Genomic DNA, 22,482 nt, shown 5'->3' on the forward strand with positions numbered 1-22,482 from the left:
AGTTTTATTATAAAATGTATTGCTCTTTCTTTGTGTACCGTAATTTTCGAAACAAATTAGTTCATTTAAAAAAAATAATAATTTATCTTAACCATTTCACTTTGCCCCACATTCCCCTACCACCTATTGGAAATGGTAGCAAGGCTTTGAACTCTTTCCAGGCAAAGCCGCGAGAATGGTTGTTGCCTTTTCTTTCCCGAAGAACACGAGGGAGCTGCTGAGGGCGGAAACATCGAGCGACAGCATCCCCTGCCTGCACGGACTCCGGTTCCTGACGCTGACTTGGATCATTTCGTCTCACACCACTTTCTTCATCGTGAGGATGCACCAGATGCATCGTAAGATCAATTTTCTTAAACTCAGCTCAGTCATTTCCAGCTGAGGACTGCAGTTTCGTGCTTATTAGCACTCATCAGCCCGGCATAGGAAAGTGACTGAGCTGGAGATGGAAAACCTCTTAAGGAAGCCAAGAGTGCGAAACAAACTGGTAGCTAATATAGAATTGGCATACAATAGTATTTCTGCTTTAGCCCTGGCTAATGGGAGGCAATTTACTGAATATACCTTGCCTTGCGTTCAATCTTCGAGTTGAACCGAACCATTGCTTCGGTCACTCGTCTGGTCTGCTAATCCTGTATTAGCTACCAGTTTGTTTCGCACTCTTGGCTTCCTTAAGAGGTTTTCCATCTCCAACTCAGTCACTTTCCTATGCCGGGCTGTTGAGTGCTAATAATCACGAAACTGCAGTCCTCAGCTGGAAATGACTGAGCTGGCGGTGTATTCCATGTATTTCTGCTTTAGCCCTGGCTAATGGGCGGTAATTTACTGAATATCAGCTCGCTTAGTTTGAATTTGAAAATTCGGGCATTTTCAAATTTAGCAGACCATTTTATATTGTAGTAGGTAGGATCAGCTGGAACTTCGCGAGCACTGCAAACTTTAGAGCTTGCGCGTCCTCTCTGATCCTACCCATTACAAAATAAAATAAATTAGTCCCTTTCCGCTTGCAGTACACCCGCTATCTATCTTTTGCCGATCTATTATTTTTGTTGCAGAAAATTTCCTTTATTTGTAGTTTTAATACTCATTCGGCACAGTTAACTTAAAATAAATAAAAAACGACCAATTGATCGGAAAAAATTTGGCCGATTATAGATAATGGGCAAAGTTTCCGATTTTAACCGATTGCCGATTAAAATCGTTGCATCCTTATTGCAAATGGCACTCTTTATCTACTTAGGGGCCATGCCTTAATTACGTAAGGGTCCCGAGGGGAGGGGAGTTGCAAAATTCTCTACATACCCTTACTTTGGGAGGAGGAAGGGGTCAACGCATTCTTACGTAATATTTTCCAAGTCTATATTTTTTATCAGAAATCGCGCGGTCAAGTGGTTTGGAAGAGATCTTCTGGAAGGTAAAAAACGTATTAGGATAAGCTTTTTTACTTGTTTTACAAAGAATGAGTAGTGTAAAATGTAATTGAAGAATCGCATTATTCATGGTATGTTTTATTTTTTATGAGTATCGCATTATATTATACGTATATTTGATAAATAAAAATCTTTGATTTGCATCAGACTGGGAGTTTTAGTGTAACTGATCCTTTTCTAACAACATTTTATTATTTTGAAAAACGAAATGGAATCTTACGTAAGAATAGGGGGAGGGGTTTGAAAAGTCTTACGGACCCTTACAGGGGGAAGGGGGGCCAAAAATTGTCAAAATCATCCATCCTTATGTAATTAACGAATGGCCCCTTACGGATGACTACTAGAAGTCTTCATCTGAAGAAAATAATAGCTGTCTTAAGCTTCTTCCTTGGCTTGCATATTCCCCGGACCGCATATACCGGTCATCTGCGGGTGTGGTTCCTCGCAGACGACCACTACTGAACCCCGGATAGCTGTTCCTGTAGTTTGAAATTGTCTCCAAAGTCGTGAAACGATGCTGTGAGCAATTCCGAACTCTGCAGCCACACTTGTCACACTGCTGCCTTCCTCCAACTTCCCAATGATTCGATCTCGGGTAAAAGCATCCAGATGTCGTCTAACAGATTGATTTTCGCCATTTCTCGCTGAGGCATCAACTCGGTGTGATTTTAACTGCTATACGGCGTGCAATCTCTTTACCAGAAATACTGATCTTACACCGACAACATGCTTTATACTACTCAGGCACTCCCCCATTACGTCTGCCTGCATATTTGTGCATGTGCTACCATACATCACCTTACTTAATCTCCTGATCTTGGTCTTTCTGTCCGCTCCGCCTCTTCGTTCAGCTGATATGCTAATTTTTCGACTTCGTCCTTAATTTCTGCACACCAGTGTATATTGGAACAGTGCAAAATTGAAACTGCTTTCAGATTTGTTGCCACAAGTCATAGGAAAGGACTGTTGAGAGCATTAGTTCAACCGTTAAACAGACTGCGAAGAGCAGTGAATTCAAGGATCAATTTTCCAAAAGATGGAGTAATATCCATTCTCATCCTCACGCACAAAATATGCACTGTTTGGACCTTGTAACAAATTATGCTATTGAATAAAGTGAGTATTTCAACAAATGCGAAGGAGATTTCACTTCAAGTCAACAGACTGACCGTTATAAATAATATTAAAAAGAAGATACAGCTGAATCAAAAGCACCAAATCATGAGAATAGGGCGAAGTATTCATAACTTTTGGACAAGTTTTGCTAATTGAATGGAAAGGAAAGAAATTAACAAAGGGCAATGTTGAACAGGTACTTCATATAGAAGATAAAGGAGTAGACATATCTTGTTTAAGAATGCATAAAAATGCGGGAATGATCTTTGCATTCCCTGTCAAAAAAGGTAAATGTTCTATGGATTCTGATAATATTATTGAGCATTGAAAGATTTCAGAATTGTAACAGAGATCACTGTAAAAAAGTTCCGTAACTTTACTGGTTGTTTCCGTGGAACGTTTCGGGATTTCAGAAGTTTTGACCTATTTGCCCTAAAAATCCAGTATCTCCGCCAAAAAGTTTCCTGAATTGCTAAAAGATGCACGAATGCAGACTTTCCACTGGTGTGAAAGCTATTTTTTGCTACCAGTTTAAAGATTGACTGGAATGTTTATCAAGTGTATCTTCTTTAGCATGAATACCGCCTGTCCGGATTGTCTAAGTTGCCTAAGGGAACAAATAAGTCATTGGACAGTGGCAGCTTTGCGAAGCAGGAATTACAGGCAAAGACTATGCTTGGTTCTTGCTTGCAATTTTCGCGTGCTTTGGCCATGGTTGCTCTAATGCTTGTGAAACTTTCTTGGTAAATGAGGAAAGCTCTAGTCAATAACATTAAACCTACTTAATTTTTCTGGAAGGTACCCGAGATATGATTGGCTTTAATAGAGGAGATTTTCCAATAATTCAGAGAGTTTCAAGGATAATTTCAGAAATGTTACTGACATTTATCAGAAAACGTTCCTGGTTTTTGCAAGATATGTTACTTACGTGAGGAATGCGTTCCAAGACCCTTCGCGCAAGTTGAAATTTCGCGTTGTTTAAAAGGGTATGAGTAAAAACTTTTATAAACATACCCATACGATTAAAGACACTTGTAAACATCATCTCAAACTGTTAAAAACCATTTAATAATTATACATTACTGTTTCTTAAATAAAAAATCGAATTTTTATTTATTGTATTTGAAAAAACCGTTTTATTTAACATAAAAAACTGCTACGATGCACAAAATCAATGATCAATGGGAAAGGAAGTCGTAAAATAAACCACTACGGTACGTACATTATGTACTGAGAAAAACAAATGCACTATAGTTGTTGAAACTTTCTCTTTTTCTTTCTATCTTCACAAACTTTAAATGAAACAGCGCTCTTAGGAGTCATTACATTTCATCAACTTTCCCATATAGAATGAAAAAAATAAATGGAAAATGAGAAGTAGTTATTTGTATAAGCGATGTTTAGACTAGTACGGTGTGGAAACTTCAGCTCTCAGTGATGCCAAAGAGATGAAGGTGCATTCACGGAAAAAACCGCGATTCCCTTCGGAAAATTTTCATGTTGCGGGTGAAGAATTCGCGTTAGGAATAAAATTCTTTATCGGGGAAAAAATCGCGTTATAGCCATTTCGCTTAAGTCGGATCGCGTTGTAGCGGGAGTCGACTGTATATTCGTTATGCAAACAAGTAACTAGGTATTGTGAGAACGATAAGAATGATTTAGTAATAATTGATCCGTAAATCATATTTTACTTAAGAATTTCGTGTACCAAAGCTTTTTAAATGAATTTAGTTGAATACGTTTTCCATATTTCAGTATTGTAAATCTTTATCGATTATTTGAATTCTTTGTCATTAAAATGGTGCTCATTGCTTGCTTCACAGATAATTTATTTTCGACAGACTTCTTTATTTTTAAAGTACAGTGAAACCTGTGTAAGTTGACCACTTGCGGTGCAGTACTTCGGTGGTCAACTTAGACAGGTGGTCACCTTATAAAGGGTGGTAATGATTTTTTTATTTTTTTGTCGTTTCTTGTTCCGTGTAATCATTCTTTGACTAATTTACACTTCCTCTTTTCTATTCAACTCACTTTTATTGTTTAACAAGACTTTGAAACAATAATCAAAAATGTTATTCAAATATTTTTTTTATTTTCTCCTCGTTTTTTACTATATTAGACACTGCAGTTTTAGAAATTCCATATGTGTCAGCTAATTTTCTCTGTCTTTCTTCCTTTTCAATTAATTTTAATATTTCATACTTTTTATCAATCTCAAGTTCAACTAACAACCTTTTTAAAGCCATTTTATGGAAAATTTATAACACAAAGAGCAATAAGCTGGATTATCCTAGTTCATCAAGATAGTTGAAAAAGAATATGTATCTCTTAATCCCTTACACCAGAAATAAGTAACTTTACTCTTCAGCACAATTATTTTTACTCTTTTGCCTCCAAATATTGTAACTGCAAAAAAAGACTTTGCTTTACTGCTGACAGCTGTTTTCATTGGACAAAGAGTACAAAAGGCTATCTTAATTAGAACAACAAAAGAAAAACAAGTTTGGAGAATAATGAGTAGCATAAGCTTTATGCTGCTGTTTTATTTAGGTGATAAATTGTTGTTAAGGCATCAAAATATTAAAATTATTCTTAGAAAGCTATAAAAAAGTAATAATAATGAAATAAAATTTGCTTACTTAAGTTAAAAATAAACCAAGTGGTCAAGTTACGAAGGGTTTTTTTACAATACACTGAACCAAATTTGGTGTACATTAGTGGTCAAAATAGACAGGTGGTCAAGATAGAGAGGCGGTCAAGTTACAGAGGTTTTCCTTCATTATATAACAAGGACTAATTCCGTTCCTGACAAAAGCGGTCAACATAGGCAAGTGGTCAACTTACAAGGGTGGTCAACTTTACAGGTTTTATTGTACAGACTTCCCTCACATAACACTGTACTTCTACAACACGGTTTCGAGATTACACGGTACCAAATTTGCGATTATTATAACACTCTTCCGATATTACAAGGTACGAAACTTGAATTTAATACTTCACGGTTTTCATATAACTCGAATGTTAGAAAAGATGAAATTTCTTTTTGTTTAATACATTCTGTTAATGGTTGAAAACTCTAATAAGCTTTTACTTTGTTTTTATGAACCTTGATTTCGATATAACACGGTACACATCCCTTGATTTACATTATTTCTAAGTCTCGTATAACACAGTTTCGATATAACACGATACATCTTAACCTTATTTTTCTCAGGCGCATACATAATAGACCAAGAGCTGAGCCCCCAAAACACGATTTATCTCTTTTATGGCTTGTGATTGGTTAAAATAGTAAAAAATGCAATGAAAAAACTTTGGCTCTAATGCCCCCCCCCCCCCCACTAATTTTGGGTCACACGGCTGCGTGGGTGGATGAAAGGTCAAAAAAAAGAAAAATATTAAAGTGATGAGTTAAATGGCTAAAAATTATATAATAACATTAAATTAATAAGAAAAAACACGTAGCAAATTTCTCTCCCAGCTATGTAGGGGCAAACGTGGTGCCCCCCAGGGGTAAAGTATCTATTATTAAACTAAAAAAAAATGATCACTTTCGTGGGGGGGGGGAATTTTACAGGGTATTAGTTTCATTATTTTGATTGCCAAAAAAAAAATTCCCCCCCAGTAACTATGGGTCAATTTGTCAAAAAAAATTTTTTTGTTCCTCTTTATTTAGTCCAAGTCGAGTATTATTCGAACTTACGCATGACTGTTTAAGTTGCAAAAAAAACCCAGTTTGAACGTTTATTCGTTAAAAAAAACTCGCAGCAATTCCCCCCCCCCACACCTATGGAGGGGGTTGCTACGCGGTGCGCGGTTTTACAACGTGGTGCCCCCCCCCCCAGGGGTGGATTATCGATTGAATAAATTAAAAAATTAATAATCACTTTCGTGGAGGGAATTTTACAGAGCATACATTTAATTGTTTTAATTTCAAAAAGAAAAAAAAATCTCTCCCCCTCCCCCTCTAGTAACTATGGATCAATTTGTCATTTTTTTTTTTTTTTTTTTTTTTTGTTCCTCTTTATTTGGTCCGAGTCGAGTACTATTTGAACTTTAGCCTGACCGCTTAAGTTGCAAAAAACAAAGCTTGGATGTTTATTCGTTAAAAAAAACTCGTAGCAAATTCCTCCCATCTATTTGTGGGGGGGGGGATTGCTACGCGGTGCGCGGTTTTACAATGTGGTGCCCCCCCCCAGGACTGAATTATCGATCGATTAAATAAAAAACAAATAACTGTCGTGAGGGAATTTCAGAGTATACATTTAATTGTTTTAATTGCAAAAAAAAAAAAATCTCCCCCTACCCCAGTAATTATGAGTTTATTTCACAAACAAAAGTGATTTAATGTTAAAATTGCAATAACGATTCTTTTTACTTGCAAATTTTAATGCGTTAATCCGATGCGTTAAAAGAATTTTTAAAATAATAATTTGGTAATTCATATAGATTTATTTACCTTCATCATATTGGTTGTGATAGTGTCTATCTAGTTTGATAAAAATGTTCCTACAATCTCGATGATCTGCTTCTGTTAAGAACTCGGAAAAATCTAAATCACGGAATCTCAGTTTTCAGTGTTTTCGAACCTTTGAAACTTTTATTCCTTCAAATAAAGTTTCTGTCAAGACATTCAATCTTTTATCTAATGGCTGGCTACACTTAAAATTACCCTTTAAAACACTCATAATATAAAAACATCAGAATTTATTTTTGCAAAAAAGGATTTTTTTACGTTTTCAGTTAAGGATGCGGTACAGCGTGCTCCGAAAAGAAAAACCAACAGCTATAACGACTTCACTGTGTTGGCTACAGATGAACACTGATGTACGGACGATGAATTGCTTCCTTTCATTTTGAAAAATATTTCAAAATTTCTAATTTAAATGTAAAAAATTTTTTTGGGGGAAGGGATTTTTTTTTTTTTTTTTTTGCTACAATCAAATGTAAACTCTGAGAAAATCCCCCCTCTCTACGAAAGTAATCTTTTTTTTATTTAATCAATCGATACTTCACTCCTGGGGGCAACAAGTTCGTCCCATAGCTGGAGGGGGGGGGGATTTTCTACCCGTTTTTTTTTTACCGAATAAATAATTGCAATTTTCTTTTGCAATTTAAGAGGTCATGGGAAAGTTCGAATAGTACTCGACTCGGACCAAATAAGGAGAAACAAAAAATTTCTTTTGACAAATTGACCCATAGTTACTGGGGGGGAGAGATTTTTTGGCAATCAAAATAATGAAACAAATACCCTGTAAAGTTCCCCATCCCCAACCCCACGAAAACGATCTTTTTTTTTTAAATTTTAACAATCGATATTCACTTCTGGGGGGGGGGACTCCCACATTCGGCCCCAACATAGCTGGAGGGGGGATTTGCTACGTGTTTTTTTTTTATTAATTTAATGTTATTATATAATTTTCAGCCATTTCACTTATGTTAATATTTTTCTTTTATTTTGACCTTTCATCCACCCACGCAGCGTGTGACCCAAAAATAGTGGGCGGGGGGGGGGATTAGAGTCAAAATTTTTAATTACATTTTTTTATTATTTTAATCGACCACCCGCCATAAAACAGATAAACCGTGTTTTGGGGGCTCAGCTCTTGGTCTACAGGGACGACGGGTTCGAACTGAAAAATTCATTTTGTGTTGAATAGTCCATTTATTGAGGAAGGCTATAGGCTATATAACATTGCGCTTTGACTAATAGCAGTGGAGCAGCAATAAGAAATGTAATGAAAACGGGAAAATTTATATATAATTGTATAAAATGTTTGGAACGCCGAATACACGTACATTTTTGAGGTAGACCGTGCAACGCCGGGCAATGCAGCTAGTAGACTCATAATTGCTGGGGAGGGGAGATTTTGTTTTGCAATTAAAACAATTAAATGTATACTCTGTAAAATTTCCTCCACGAAAGTGATCATTTTTTATTTAATCAATCAATAATTCACCCCCGGGGGGGGGCACCACGTTGTAAAACCACGCACCGCGTAGCAGCCCCCTCCATAGGTGTGTGTGTGGGGGGGAATTGCTACGAGTTTTTTTTAACGAATAAACGTTCAAACTTTGGGGGGTTTTTTGCAACTTAAACATTCGAATAATACTCGACTTTGACCAAATAAAGAGGAACAAAAAAATTTTTTTTTGACAAATTGACCCATAGTTACTGGGGGGGGGGGAATTTTTTTTTTGGCAATCAAAATAATGAAACTAATACCCTGTAAAATTCCCCCCCCCCACGAAAGTTATCATTTTTTTTTTTTAGTTTAATAATCGATACTTTATCCCTGGGGGGCACCACGTTCACCCCAACATAGCTGGGGGAGAAATTCGCTACGTGTTTTTCCTTATTAATTTAATGTTATTATATAATTTTTAGCCATTTAACTCATCACTTTAATATTTTTCTTTTTTTGACCTTTCATCCACCCACGCAGCCGTGTGACCCAAAATTAGTGGGGGGCATTAGAGCCAAAGTTTTTTCATTGCATTTTTTACTATTTTAACCGGCCACAAGCCATAAAAGAGATAAATCGCGTTTTGGGGGGGTCAGCTCTTGGTCTATAATTACTATTAGAAATAAGTAAAAATGTTATTTTAAAAAAAGTCTCATTTATCACGGTTTCGATATTACGCGGAACGAATTAACCGTGTTATACGAGGGACACCCTGTAATAGTATTTGAGTTATTTTTTACATGTTATTTAATTATGAATAAGGCGGACTGTGAAATTTGTCGGAATAGTTAACATTTAGAGATAGGAAGTTATCAACTGTAGAACAAAATAGAAATTTGAAAAAAAAAAGGGGGGGGGGGGGGCTAAATGATAAAAAAAAAAGTTTCAAAACGAAAAAAACCGTTTCAAAATCTGGAACAAGATTTTAAATATCAAGACTGTAAAATGTCGGAAACATTTTTTTTTTTTGAAAGTGAGAACTTATTACTTATGGATATTTCTTTTTATTTTAGAAAATTTCGACGAAATCATTGAATCGTTTAAAGGATTTGGGATGCAGATCATAGTCAACTTTTTATTCTCCGTCGAAACCTTTTTTCTTCTCGGGTAAGTGTTAGTTTAAGTAACCTAATCACTTGGCAACGTAAAACTGAAAGTAAAGATAAAAATTTTATGTATTTTTTGAAAACTTATTTAACCCTATTCAGAAATCAAACATCCTAATTTCTCACAGTTTTGGCGTGAAATCCATTTAAAACTGTTTCTCCTGATTGCTAAAAGTGAAATATGTATAGTGTATACTGAGAGCTACAGTTTGTGAGATAACTTTTTGCATGCTGTCAAAAAAAGAAAAGAAAAAAAAATTAATTTGAATTTTGACCTCTTGAATTCAAATTATATTTTTCGCAATCACGAGTGTGTGTGTGTGTGTAGGCATGTGTGTCTATACGTGTGTGGGGGGGTATGTGTGTTTGTGTCTGTGTGCAGTTATGAGTCTGTGGGTAGTTGTTTGTATGAGTGTTTGTGTGTGGTGGGGAATGTGTATGTGTGTTGGCATACGTGTCTGTGTGCAGGCATGAGTGTGATGAGTGTGTGGGTAGTTGTGTGTGTAGGTGTCTGTATGTATGTGCAGGTGTCTGTATGTATGCGTAGGTGTATGTATTTGTTTGAGCGTGTGTATGTGTTTGTGTATGTAGGAGGTGTATGTATTTGTGTGTAGAGGAGTATGTGTATGTGTGTGTAAGCATGTGTGTTTGTGTCTGTGTGCCGTTATGAGTGTGTGGGTAGTTGTGTGTATGAGTGTTTGTGTGTGGTGGGGAATGTGTATGTGTGTGTAGGCATATGTGTTTGTGTCTGTGTGCAGGCATGAGTGTGATGAGTGTGTGGGTAGTCGTGTGTAGGTGTGTGTGTATGTGTCTGTATGTGTAGGTATCTGTATGTATGCGTAGGTGTATGTATGTATTTATTTGAGTGTGTGTATGTGTGTGTAGGTGTATGTATTTGTGTGTGCGTGTGTGTGTGTGTAGTTGTGTATGTATGCGTGTGTGTGTAGTTGTGTGTGTGTAGCATATGGATGCAACCTGGAGACGGTTTTCGCTATAGGAGCAGCATCGTGAGGAGCCGGTCGACGGTGGTGCTGCAGAGGGTGCTGGCGGGAAAATAAAATGATAGCTAATCAAAACAGTTAAATGAAAGCAATAAGCAATCGTGATTGCTCAAAAAGAAGCTGCTAGATTTCATTAATGTAGATCCATCTACAGAGCTACTTTGAGATTTGGCTTGTAACAAGCAACTTGATGTCACAATGACACCTAATAATGATGATACCTCAAACGGACTCGTTTGAACTGTGCAAGTAATGTGATTGCTGAGAATAAAACTACAGATGACGACATTGCAAGGTCTAAGAACTGCGGATTAACAAAAAAGTAGATCATGAAGCTGAAGAGGGGATTAAATTGGGGATAGTAATCAACAAAGAGGAAATTAATTGCTCGTCTAGTCGTGAGTTGGGGGTTCATTCAACTCGATTTTGTTCGATTCTATAGAATTCTAGTAGCGTAGACAGAAATTTCCTCCTCGGTGGGGAAAAGGAAATTTCTGCATGCGTGAATTAGTATATACTATCGATAGTATACGATTCGATTGAATTCTGTTGAGGTTGAATGGGTTGTTCGTTTCGAAATTTGCAAAGCACTTTGATGGGTATATAGATAAATAGATAGCATCTAGTCGTTATGAAATATTAATACTATGTAAAAAGCAGTGTCACGTCTGGGGACTACCTTTATTTATGTTGAAATAACTCAGCTAATTTTTGTTTAAGGTCTGAACCAAATATCTCTTTTTAAAATAAATGTAAACCTGGGGATTTCAATTGTAACAGAGTTCAATCGAACCGAATACGATCAATTCTGTCTACCAGCCGTGCAGAAAGAAATACCCCCCCCCCCCTTCCGAACACTTGTTATAACCAGGGGTTACAGACGAGTGAATATATTCCCTCTAAGGTGAAAGCATGGTGCCTGAAGGTGCACTGCATGCCAGGAAATAAAGCACAGGAGCCGAAACAGCATGCAATCGCAGAAAGACTATCTGCGCATGTGCTTTCGCCTTAGACATACATTCAACCACTTCAATATGGCGGACAAATGATGATTGCGTTTATGTGTCTTTCACATTGAATGAAGTACATTATTGGATTAAAACACAACTTTTCTAGGATTAATTGTCCAAAATTACAAGTAAGTACAGCTTTTGATCACTTTGTAGCTTTTAGGGCTTTCAAACATAGTTAAAAGTGTTTAAAAAATCACATTTATTACTTTTCAGTTTCCGTTGTTTAGTTTCAGTTGACCGTTATTATCGTGAAATATCCATCATTCAAAACGCTACTAAAAATATCTCTCATTATTTTCTTGAGTACGCGATAAGCAGCTTTTATTAATCACCAAAAAAAGAAAAAAAAATACCGGCAATTAGATTATCAATAATCAACAAGTGAAAACCTTAATAAAAATGATTCTCGTGCTTCGTAGATTACAACATAAAGCTAGTGAAAAAAAAATCTCTCTCAGTGTAGCTCTTTTTTTTTTTTTTTTTTGCTTTTTCATTCAAGTGAATCATTTCCTGTTAGCGGTTAATGTCTCGATGGCGTCATAAATTTCTTTTGGTTTTTTAAAAGTCGAAAAACTTCATGAACATTTTATTTTGTTACTCTTAATTAACGTTTATGAAACGATTTTGTTTTTCCGTAACTGTAATATCCCAGAATATTTTTGGCTCTTCATGTAAATAATTCTTAAGTACAGCTATGTTTTAGTAAATAATTACTCGTCTAAATAAAATTTATTTAAATAATTACTCGTCTTTAAATTACTCGTCTTTAATTTGTGACAGATCTTTGACGAAGGGACTGACGACTGCCCCGTAATTTTACGGTCAACGCAACTTAAATTTACTGTAATTTTTTACAATTACAGTCAATGCGCTGTTTCCTCGAAGAAGGGCTCCTACCGTATAATTTTATGGCCAATGCTCCTAAATTTACGGATATTTCTTAGAGTGCAAGTAAAGAGGTAGATATTTATCGTTTTATTAATTTTTAACATTACTTTTTGTAAAAAAGGAAAAAAAATCATCAGAACTCTGAAATTTTTCACATGTTTTTAACGGGCCACAGATTTATTATTATTAATATTTTTTATTTTATGAATTTTTAAGAAAACGATAAAGAGTTCACTGGTCCGCAAAGTTTTTCATTTGCTTTTACTGCGCCCGTGGTTCAAAAGAGGTTGAGAAATACTGAGTTAGAGCACGATCAGATGAATTAAAGCAATGAGCACTTCTTAACTATGTTGAAAACTCTGAAATATAATCCAATGCTGTACTTACATATTTTATTTATTTCCAGTACCGAGTTCAATGTGAAAAATGTCCAAAAAGTAAAATGTCATAAATCAAAACAAAACTAAAAAAAATAAATTACACAACTGTATTCAAAAACGCACACAGTATTGGGGAGGGGGGATGTATAGTAAGGGTGCCATTTCTCTCTCCGAAGGTTCCGGTTCCTTTTTTTTCATTCCGGCTGTCTATTTTTTAAAAGGTGCCTGTTTTTCATCCGATTTAGAGGTGCCATTTTGGTCCCGTATTGGGTGCCGCTGGTGGACAGGCGCTTCTCCCCTGAAAGGTGCCGAATGCATCCTGTAGTTTTAACAGTGAAGGAAATTTCTCGCTACATTTCTGGTAGGTTATATATATATATATATATATATATATATATATATATATATATATATATATATATATATATATATAACAGTCCAGTCACATTAATGTGACCACCACGTACTTTCCACGTCAGAGTTAAATAACCAATCACAGAAGGCAGGTGGCAGCACAGGGCAGTTAAGCGTATATAGAGGGTGTGTGAGGGCTTCGGAAAAGCATTTCAATCGTTGGCGTAATGCAGAAACGAAGCGATTTATCCGGCGTCCAAAAGGGCATGATCATTGGCTTTCGGCCCAAGGGTGGAAGCATTTCCGAAACGGCTGAGTTTGTGAACTGTTCGCGTGCCGCCGTGGTAAAAGTGTACCGTGCATGGCAAAATGGGACTGTCCAAAATCAGCGATGTGGCAAATGTGGTGCACCACGGGCCATAGATGACAGAGGCGAACGACGGTTGCGGAGATGCGTTCGGGCAGATAGACGGGCTACCGTTGATCAACTGACCACCAAAATGAACCAAGGGGCTATTAAAAGTGTCTCCCAAACTACTATTCAGCGAACATTGCTGTGTCTGGGCCTCCGAAGCAGACGCCTGGTTCGTGCACCTATGCTGACTGCTGTTCATCGACGACGAAGGCTAGAATTTGCACGCCAGTACAGCAGCTGCACGTCCATGTACTCGCTTCGGCAGTACATATACTAAAATTGGAACGATACAGAGCTGCACGTCCACTGAGTGGCGACAGGTAGCGTTTTCAGATGAATCGCGTTTTATACTCCATCGGACAGATGGACGTTGGCGTATAAGGCGTGAAACCTCTGAAAGGAACCACCCTGCAACCATTGCCGGAACGGTCCAAGCTGGAGGCGGGAGCATTATGGTCTAGGGAATGTTTTCCTGGCATTCTCTGGGTTCACTGATCATTGTGGAAGGCACGAATTATCAATACAAGTACGCATCTGTCCTTGCGGTCCACCCCTACATGCGCATTGTTTTTCCTCAGGATGATGGCATCTTTCAGCAGGACAATGCGAGGGGCCATACAGCTGCCAGTGTACGTATGTGGTTCGAAGATTACCAGGATGAGTTTACCGTCCTCCCCTGGCCAGCAAACTAACCTGACTTAAACCCAATCGAGCATCTGTGGGACCATCTCGATCGAGTTGTTCGCGCCATGGATCCTCAACAGCGTAATCTAGCCACGGCATTAGAGTCGGCATGGCTCAACATCCCAGAGAGCACCTTCAGGGACCTAAGTGACTCTCTTCCTGCACGTCTCGCAGCAGTCCGCTCTGCGAACGGTGGTTATTCTGGTGGCTTTTGACAGTTGGTCACATTAATGTGACTGGACTGTGTGTGTATATATATATATATTAGGGTGGTCCTTATTTATATGTTAAAAAAATTGAAATTCAACAAGTGATGCCCCCTAGTTTTGGGACACTATAATAAAAAGTAACGTGTGCAAAATTTGAAATCGATCGGTCAGTAATAACACGTGCCCATATCCCGTTGAAAATTTACTTTTACAAATTTTCCCACAAATCTTCGAATTTTTATTTCAGACCCAGTACATCGTTTCTCCTAGGTTTGTAAAATATTTTAACAGTGAGGTAGTACTAAAATTAATCTTTTTAATTACTTTATATCATCTAAAGATTTTACGTTGAATGAAAATGAAATAATGCTTTAGAAACTTCCCTTAGTCGTACACTTTTCTCAATGTATCACGATAGTGTGTATTTTTTCCCGATATTCTTTTGGGAGGTCTGTAAAATAAATTGTTTTTGTGACTCATATTTGGTAAATTAGCTGTGAAATTCTTCGATTAATATATTGTGCTAATCTTTCAGTTGTATCATTCACAATTTTCAGTATTTTAACGATCTCTCTTTCCTTTAAATAGCTCCCTTCATTTTGCCGTGAATCAGGATCAAATAGGAAAAAATCTTTTAGTATTTGTAACTTATCAAACAGTTTTATTGACTCATAATTGATTCTATAAAGAGGAAGATCTTTACTAAGAAAGTATTCCAAATCATCTACTGTTATCTGAAATTTGTTAAACAGTCATCAGACACGTCTTCCTTATCACAAGCATTTTTTGGACTAGTCTTTTCCTATCTTAAAAGTTAATTTCTTCATCTAGTAAGTACAAAGCTACAAGTTTATCCCCTAAATACCGCAAGTGATTTATGAATTTTCCAACGCCGCAACATCCCCCATATGAAAAAGAATAAACCAATCAAAAGGATATCCATGAAATACACCGCCAGCTCAGTCAAGGACTGCAAATTCGTGCTTATTAGCACTCAACCCGGCATAGGATTAACTGAGCTGGAGGCGGAAAACCTCTTAAGGAAGCCAAGAGTGCCAAACAAACTGGTAGCTAATATAGAATTAGCACAGACCAGACGAGTGACCGAAACAATGGTTCGGTTCAACTCGAATGTTGCAGGCAAGGCAGGTATATTCAGTAAGTTACCGCCCTATAACCAGGGCTAAGGCAGAAATACGTGAAATACACCGCCAGCTCAGTCAATTCCAGCCGAGGACTGCAGTTTCGTGCTTGGCTTCCTTAAGAGGTTTTCCGCCTCCAGCTCAGTTAATCCTATGCCGATGAGGCTGATGAGTGCTAATAAGCACGAAACTGCAGTCCTCGGCTGGAATTGACAGAGCTGGCGGTGTATTTCATGTATTTCTGCCTTAGCCCTGGTTCTAGGGCGGTAACTTACTGAAAAGGATATCGTTTAAAAAAATGGTAAAGGTAAAAACAGTTCTCTGAATAAGCGGAAATTACTCATCCCTAAATATGTAAAATAAACACATTCTTTAACTAAAATGACTAAAACAGTAATGAGAAAAACAATTCTTTGCAATTTGGAATGTTTTGCCAAACAAACAAAAAAAACAATAAATTACATTAACAGTAGCTTTAAAATGTAAACATATGATCACGCAACTCTATTGTTTATAGCCAAAGTCGCCAAGCTACCACGTTACTGCAATCCAGCCGATCAGTGAGCGAAGCTAACTCTGACCGATTAGCGGTCCTATTTTTGAACGAAAACTTTCAAAACTTCATATATTGCCTAATTTGTTCTTTCTACCAAAGATGAAGATCTTCATTGCACTGATCTTTTGTGTCCAGAACTACACTGTTGTAATTCTTCTGAACGAAAATAAAATTTATTTCGTCTTTAAATTCCATCATCTTTTCCTTTAATAATGTACTGATTAGTTAGATAATCCTTAAAGTATTCTTGACATTGGTGCCAAAACTCAGATGGATTTGGGCCGAGAAACAAATGTTGCTAGGTACGGTACTTTCTGATCATTTGGCTAGGAAAACCTATAACACCGATCTGGTCACATGGTTCAACTACGACGACAGAACAGACGTTTTACGTGAACCTTCCAGTACTTTACTTTAAAATATATCTCGGGACCTAAATTCGTTGCTTTTAAGAAATGTGAAAAAGCTTCACTTTCTCTCTCTCTCTACGTTTTATCTAATCTCAATTGACATATCACAGTAGGAAATTTCATTACAAAAAGCAGAGCTAGCTTTCTTATTGTCCTTTGGCAACGGGTTAAAAATTTATTTAAGTTCTCGCTCAACAATAGGTTAAAATTAATATTAATCATTTGGGAGATATAACCATCCTATGTTTAAATTAAATAATTAATTATGAAAAACGTTTCCGATTCGATCCATCGCGCTTCGAAACCATGTTTGCCACAACATGATTACACACAAAAAATTTGATCAAAATCGGCCCAGCCGTTTAAAAGCCTTATGATGACAAAAATTCGCACAGAAGATTATATATATATATATATATATATATATATATATATATATATATATATATATATATATATATATATATTTATATATATATATATATATATATATATATATATAACGCTTATGCGTGGCGCAAAACGAGCCTTTATTTCTTTCTCTCCGTTGGCAACGATCCGCTTTGTTTACGATCGCTGTTTACAAGTGCTGCAGACTCGCTTCTAGCGTTAGATGTCTAGCGTTAGAATTTCGATTTTTGAATGAGTGTTTTCGATCACTTGAATATAATTTAAAAAGAAAAGAGCAGTGTGCTTGGGAGTCTTTAGATGAAAGATTTAAACGCTGATCGGTAAGAAATGCTGCCGATAGGATTAGGCGCGCAAACGCACGCCGTGAACCGCGAATTGCAAATCGAGTGAGTTCTGTAAGTGTTATCAAACATATTTCCAGTATAATCATGCACTTTACCGGAGAATAGAGTTGAAATGACAGTGATGGTAATGAAACTGGAGAAAAATATTATTTTATTTAAAAAAAATGCTAATAATAACACTGATACTTATCCTCGAATGCCACTTATTTTATCCGATAGTAACGTGCCTTTTAAATTCAAACGTGAACAATTTCCTGTTAGATTAGCCTTCCCCTAATAACTATAAATAACGCTCAGAGTCTAACTTTTGATAAAAATTTTTTAGATTTGACAAAACCACTTTTCAAGATTATATGTAAGGCAGATGACAGATATGTAAGGCATTCAAGAGTCATAGTATCTGAAAACCCAGAAATTTTCTATCGTGTAGGCAGAGAAGTATTATGATTTTCTTCTCTTTTTTTTTTTGAAATCCTTTGCAAAGTTAATCTTGATGTCGAAAGGTTTTTCCCTTAACCATAGTGCTTACAAAAATTAAAGTTCCCTGCTTACAAGAGCTGCAGAGTCGGAGGAAAAATGTCTTACTCTGACTACAGAATTTTTAGAGACTACGACTCCTTTACCCAAAATTAGTCTCACTCTGGCTGTGACTCCTCAAATATTGGGAGAGCTGCGAATTTTGACAGAAAATTACTGACTCCGTCTCTTGAAATTTTAAACCTTCGACTCTGACTCCTTTACCGTAAAACCATTCCGACTCCACAGCCCTGCTATAGCTTACCGCAAAAAGAAGGTGGATGACCTTTATGCAAAAACATCATTTGTAATAGGCTGTTTGTTATTATTTTGGAATAGATAGGATTAGCGAGACCATGCCTCTTACTATTTGGTGCTTTCTGGAAGATTCTAAGTATTACAAATGATGTTTCCCTTCAAGGTCATCCGCCTTCTTTTCGTGGTCAAGCTTAACTAACTGCAACCTGTAAATACTGAATTTTTTTTTGCAACCACATTTTTTTATATACAGTGAAGCACCGCTTATACGTTTTTAAAGGGACTATGAAAAAAGCGTACAGATGAAAAAATGTATAATTTGTAAAGAAAATGTATATTAGACCCTCCAGGGACAATTTAAAAAACGTATAATTGATAAAAACGAATAGAAGAGAAACGTATAAACCGTGCTTCACTGTATTATGCTATTCCACATAGACTAAATGAATTTCTTGGACAATTCTCATTGCAAAATATGTCACTTACTTTTGCAATGCATTGAAGTTAAGAACTGAACAACAATGACAAAGTAAAGCAACAAATTGAATCGTGAAGACCTGAAGAGCAAAACATTTCACATACTTTTGCAATGGCATTGATGTTAAGAACTGAGCCACGGTGGCAAAGTAAAGCAACAAATTTGGAAACCTGATTTTACTGCTAATATGTTTTCACAAAATCATTTTGACCATCTGCTTTATTTATAGTCATTAGGAAGGCTAATCTAAAAGGAAATTGTTTACGTTTGAATTTAAAAGGCATATTGCTATCGAATGAAATAAATGGTATCCGAGGTATGAGAAATATTAGCGTTATATAATAATCATTTTTTTTTTTTTTGCTACAATAATATTTTTCTGCAGTTTTATAATTATCAGTCTTAGGTCAACCCTTTTCCTCCAGTAAAGTGCATGATTAGTCCGTAAATGTATTCGGAAACACTTGCAAAATTCTCTCGATTTGAAGACGGTATAAATTTGTGCACCTTAGCATATCGGCAGCATTTCTGACCAATCTGCGTTCAGATCTTTCATCAAAAGACTCCGTAGCCCACTGCTCTCTTCTTCCTAAGTTATATTCAAGTGCTCTGAAGCCCAGAGGCTCACTGGTAGCCCTTCCACGCTGCAGGTCCGGGTTCGATCTCCGGGTTGGGCATGATTGATTCAGCTGTTCATTCCTTCAGTGGGTCGATAAAATAAGTTCCAAGTATGCTTGGGAACTAAACACCGGGGGTTCCGCGTTAGGCTGACCTCTTAACCGGAACATCTGCCAACCCCAGAGCCCTTGGTTAGAAGGAGTGAGATTGGTACAGTAGGCCTTGGCCCTCATAAGCTGTCGTGCCATTGGATTTGGTTTCTTGACTTTTAAAACACTCATTCTAACATTTTTTTTTACTAAATCACTGCTTTCAGAGAATGTCAGAAGTTGCTTGCTCTTTGCAACTGTTAGACATTTTGAAACACATATATACACATATTTTGACACTGAACATAGTATAGTTAATGACTATGAAATGTTTTTAAGTGTGTTAACATTGTGGGGTTTTTTTTTTCGCTGCAATTTCTTTTGCATTCAGTAAATGAAAGAAAGAAAGATTATGTTATGTTTGTAATTTTAGTACAAAAATGTTCCTTTGCATACTTCTCTCAAAAGATAATGGTATTGCAAACTTTTGCTTTATAATAATCCAATGCACGAGTTGCATGTCAAAGTAATTGTCCCCTTTTAAATGTATGAAAATCATAAGTGTTATGATATTCATATTAAGAAAAGAAAAACTACGTTTTCTTGATACAGATAAAGCTAGACCAATATTTGGTGACCGGTGAGCGAGCGTAGCGAGCTCGGATCGCGTAGCGATCCGAAGGAACTGCGTAAGCAGTTCCGGGGGTTGGCGAGCGTTAGGGAGCAGGGGGCGATAGCCCCCTAGTATATATATATATATACACTAGAAAACCCGACAACTTTGTACAAACTTTGTAAATTGAATAGTTAAAAATTTTTAATAAACAATCAAGTGTTTGAACCGTTTTGTTGAAACAAATAAGTGAAAAAAAAAAAATGTTTTAAGCAGCTATGATGTCAGAATGCGTATATTTATTACAACTTGATTTATCTAATGACCACTGAGCGGTTGTTTCATTAAATATTTTTTCTCCCGTACTTGATGGTTTGTTCCTTCAGCCATACTCAAATTATAAAAAGCGTCCTCAGATATTAAGTGTAAAAATCTAACTACCCATCTAGAACAAACGGGAAATCCCGCTGCAACATCCCCCACATGAAAAAGAATAAAACAATCGAAAGGCTATCGTTTACAAAAATGATAAAGGTAGATGCAGTTCTCTGAATAAGCGGAAATCACTCATCCCCTCCCCCCCCCCCCTTCCCCGATGTAAAATAAACACATAATTCAACTAAAAAAAAGCTATAAAAGCTCTTTAAAAACGAAAAACAATTCTTTGCAATTTGAAATATTTCGCCAAATAAACAAAAAATACAATAAATTACATTAATAATAGCTTTAAAATGTAAACAAATGATCACGCAAATCTATAGTTTATAGCCAAAGTCGCCAAGCCACCACGTTACTGTAATCCGGCCCATCACTGAGCGAAGCCAAATCCGACCGATTAGCCGTCCGATCTTTTGAACGAAAATTTTTTTAACTTTATATATTGCCTAATTTGTTCTTTCCACCAAAGATAAAGATCTTCCACTGCATTGATTTTTTATCTACAGAACTACCCTGTTGTAATTTATCTAGAGGAAATTAAAATTTATTTCATCTTTAAGTTCCATCATCTTTTCCTTAAATAATGTTAGTAAGTTAGATAATCCTTACAGTATTCTTGACATGGGTGCTAAAACTCAGATGGATTTGACCCGAGAAAAAAATGTTGCTAGATACGGTACTTTCTGATCATTTGGTTCGGAAAACCTACAGCGCCGATCCGGTCACATGGTTCAACTACGACGACAGAACACACGTTTTGCATGAACCTTCCAGTACTTTAGTTTGAAATATATCACGGGTCCTAAAATCGTTGTTTTCAAGAAATGAAGGCTTCACATTCTCTCTACGTTTTATCTGTTCTCAATTGACATATCACAGTAGGAAATTTCATTACAAAAAGCAGAGTTGGCTTTCTTATTGTCCTTTGGCAACGGGTTAAATATTTATTTCAGTTCTCGCTCAACGATAGGTTAAAATGAATATTAATCATTTGGGAGAAATAACCATCCAATGTTTAAACTAATTAATTAATTAACAAAAACGTTTCCGATTCGATCGATCGTGCTTCGACACACTTAATTACACACAACAAATTTGATCAAAATCGGCCCAGCCGTTTAAAAGCCTTATGGTGACAAACGTCCGCACAGAAGATTTTTATATAATAAGATATACAGGTAGTTATCAAAATAATGGAAACACGTGTGAAATAAAGTGACATTTTTGAATGTGCTTCGTAAGTCATAAAGAATAAAACTTAATATCTGTGTTTTTTATAAATAGCAATGTACACCTTCTGGTAGCATATGATGGCTTAATTGAAGTTCTGGACGTCTTGGATTCTTTTCAAGCGCGTGAGGTGTCGGACCTCGCAAATTTTAAAAGAGGCCAAATTGTTGGAGCGCGTCTAGCTGGAGCAAGTGTAACTGAAACTTCTCAACTTTTTGGCCTTTCTAGAGGTACAGTATCTAAAGTCATGACTGTATACACACAGCGTAGTAAGACAAGCTCCGGCAAAGCAAAATAGTGGGCGGAAAGATAAGTTCAAAGAAAGAAACCGACGGGTATTGCAGCGGATTGTAATGTCTAAAAAATGAACAACAGCAGCAAAAGTGACCACAACTCTCAATTACTATCGGGATTCTCCAGTGTGAGTGATTACAGTCAGAAGGCACCTTTATTAACAGAACAATTACGACAGGGTAGCGATTCCCAATATACCTGTCACAGAGTTTTTCCATTATTTTGATAAACACCTGTATATATATATATATATATATATTTAATGTTTTTTTTATTATTTATTTATTTTTTTTTTTGAGCAATCACGATTGCTAATTGTTCTCATTTGACTGTTTTTGGCGTTACGGTGATTTTATTTTCCCGCCCGCACCCTCTGTAGCATCACCGTCGATCGGCTCCTCACGATGCTCCTCCTATAGCGAAAACCGTCTCCAGGTTGCGTCCATATCCTACACACACGCATACATACACACACCTACAAACTCGCACACCTACGTGCACACACCTACACATACGCACACTC

The 22,482-nt window shown here is 36.6% G+C and overlaps 1 protein-coding gene across 1 annotated transcript in view; it reads left to right on the plus strand.

The window, feature by feature from the left end:
* LOC129227719 (nose resistant to fluoxetine protein 6-like) overlaps positions 1 to 22,482 on the plus strand; it is a 111,858-nt gene that overhangs the window by 39,167 nt on the left and 50,209 nt on the right. The window contains exons 6-7 of the mRNA XM_054862325.1: positions 162 to 338; positions 9,526 to 9,619. Coding sequence (XP_054718300.1) covers positions 162 to 338; positions 9,526 to 9,619 — 271 coding nt within the window. The remainder of the gene's footprint in view (positions 1 to 161; positions 339 to 9,525; positions 9,620 to 22,482) is intronic.

The sequence above is a fragment of the Uloborus diversus genome, chromosome 1 (genome assembly GCF_026930045.1).
Source record: "Uloborus diversus isolate 005 chromosome 1, Udiv.v.3.1, whole genome shotgun sequence".
Taxonomy (NCBI): Eukaryota; Metazoa; Arthropoda; class Arachnida; order Araneae; family Uloboridae; genus Uloborus; species Uloborus diversus.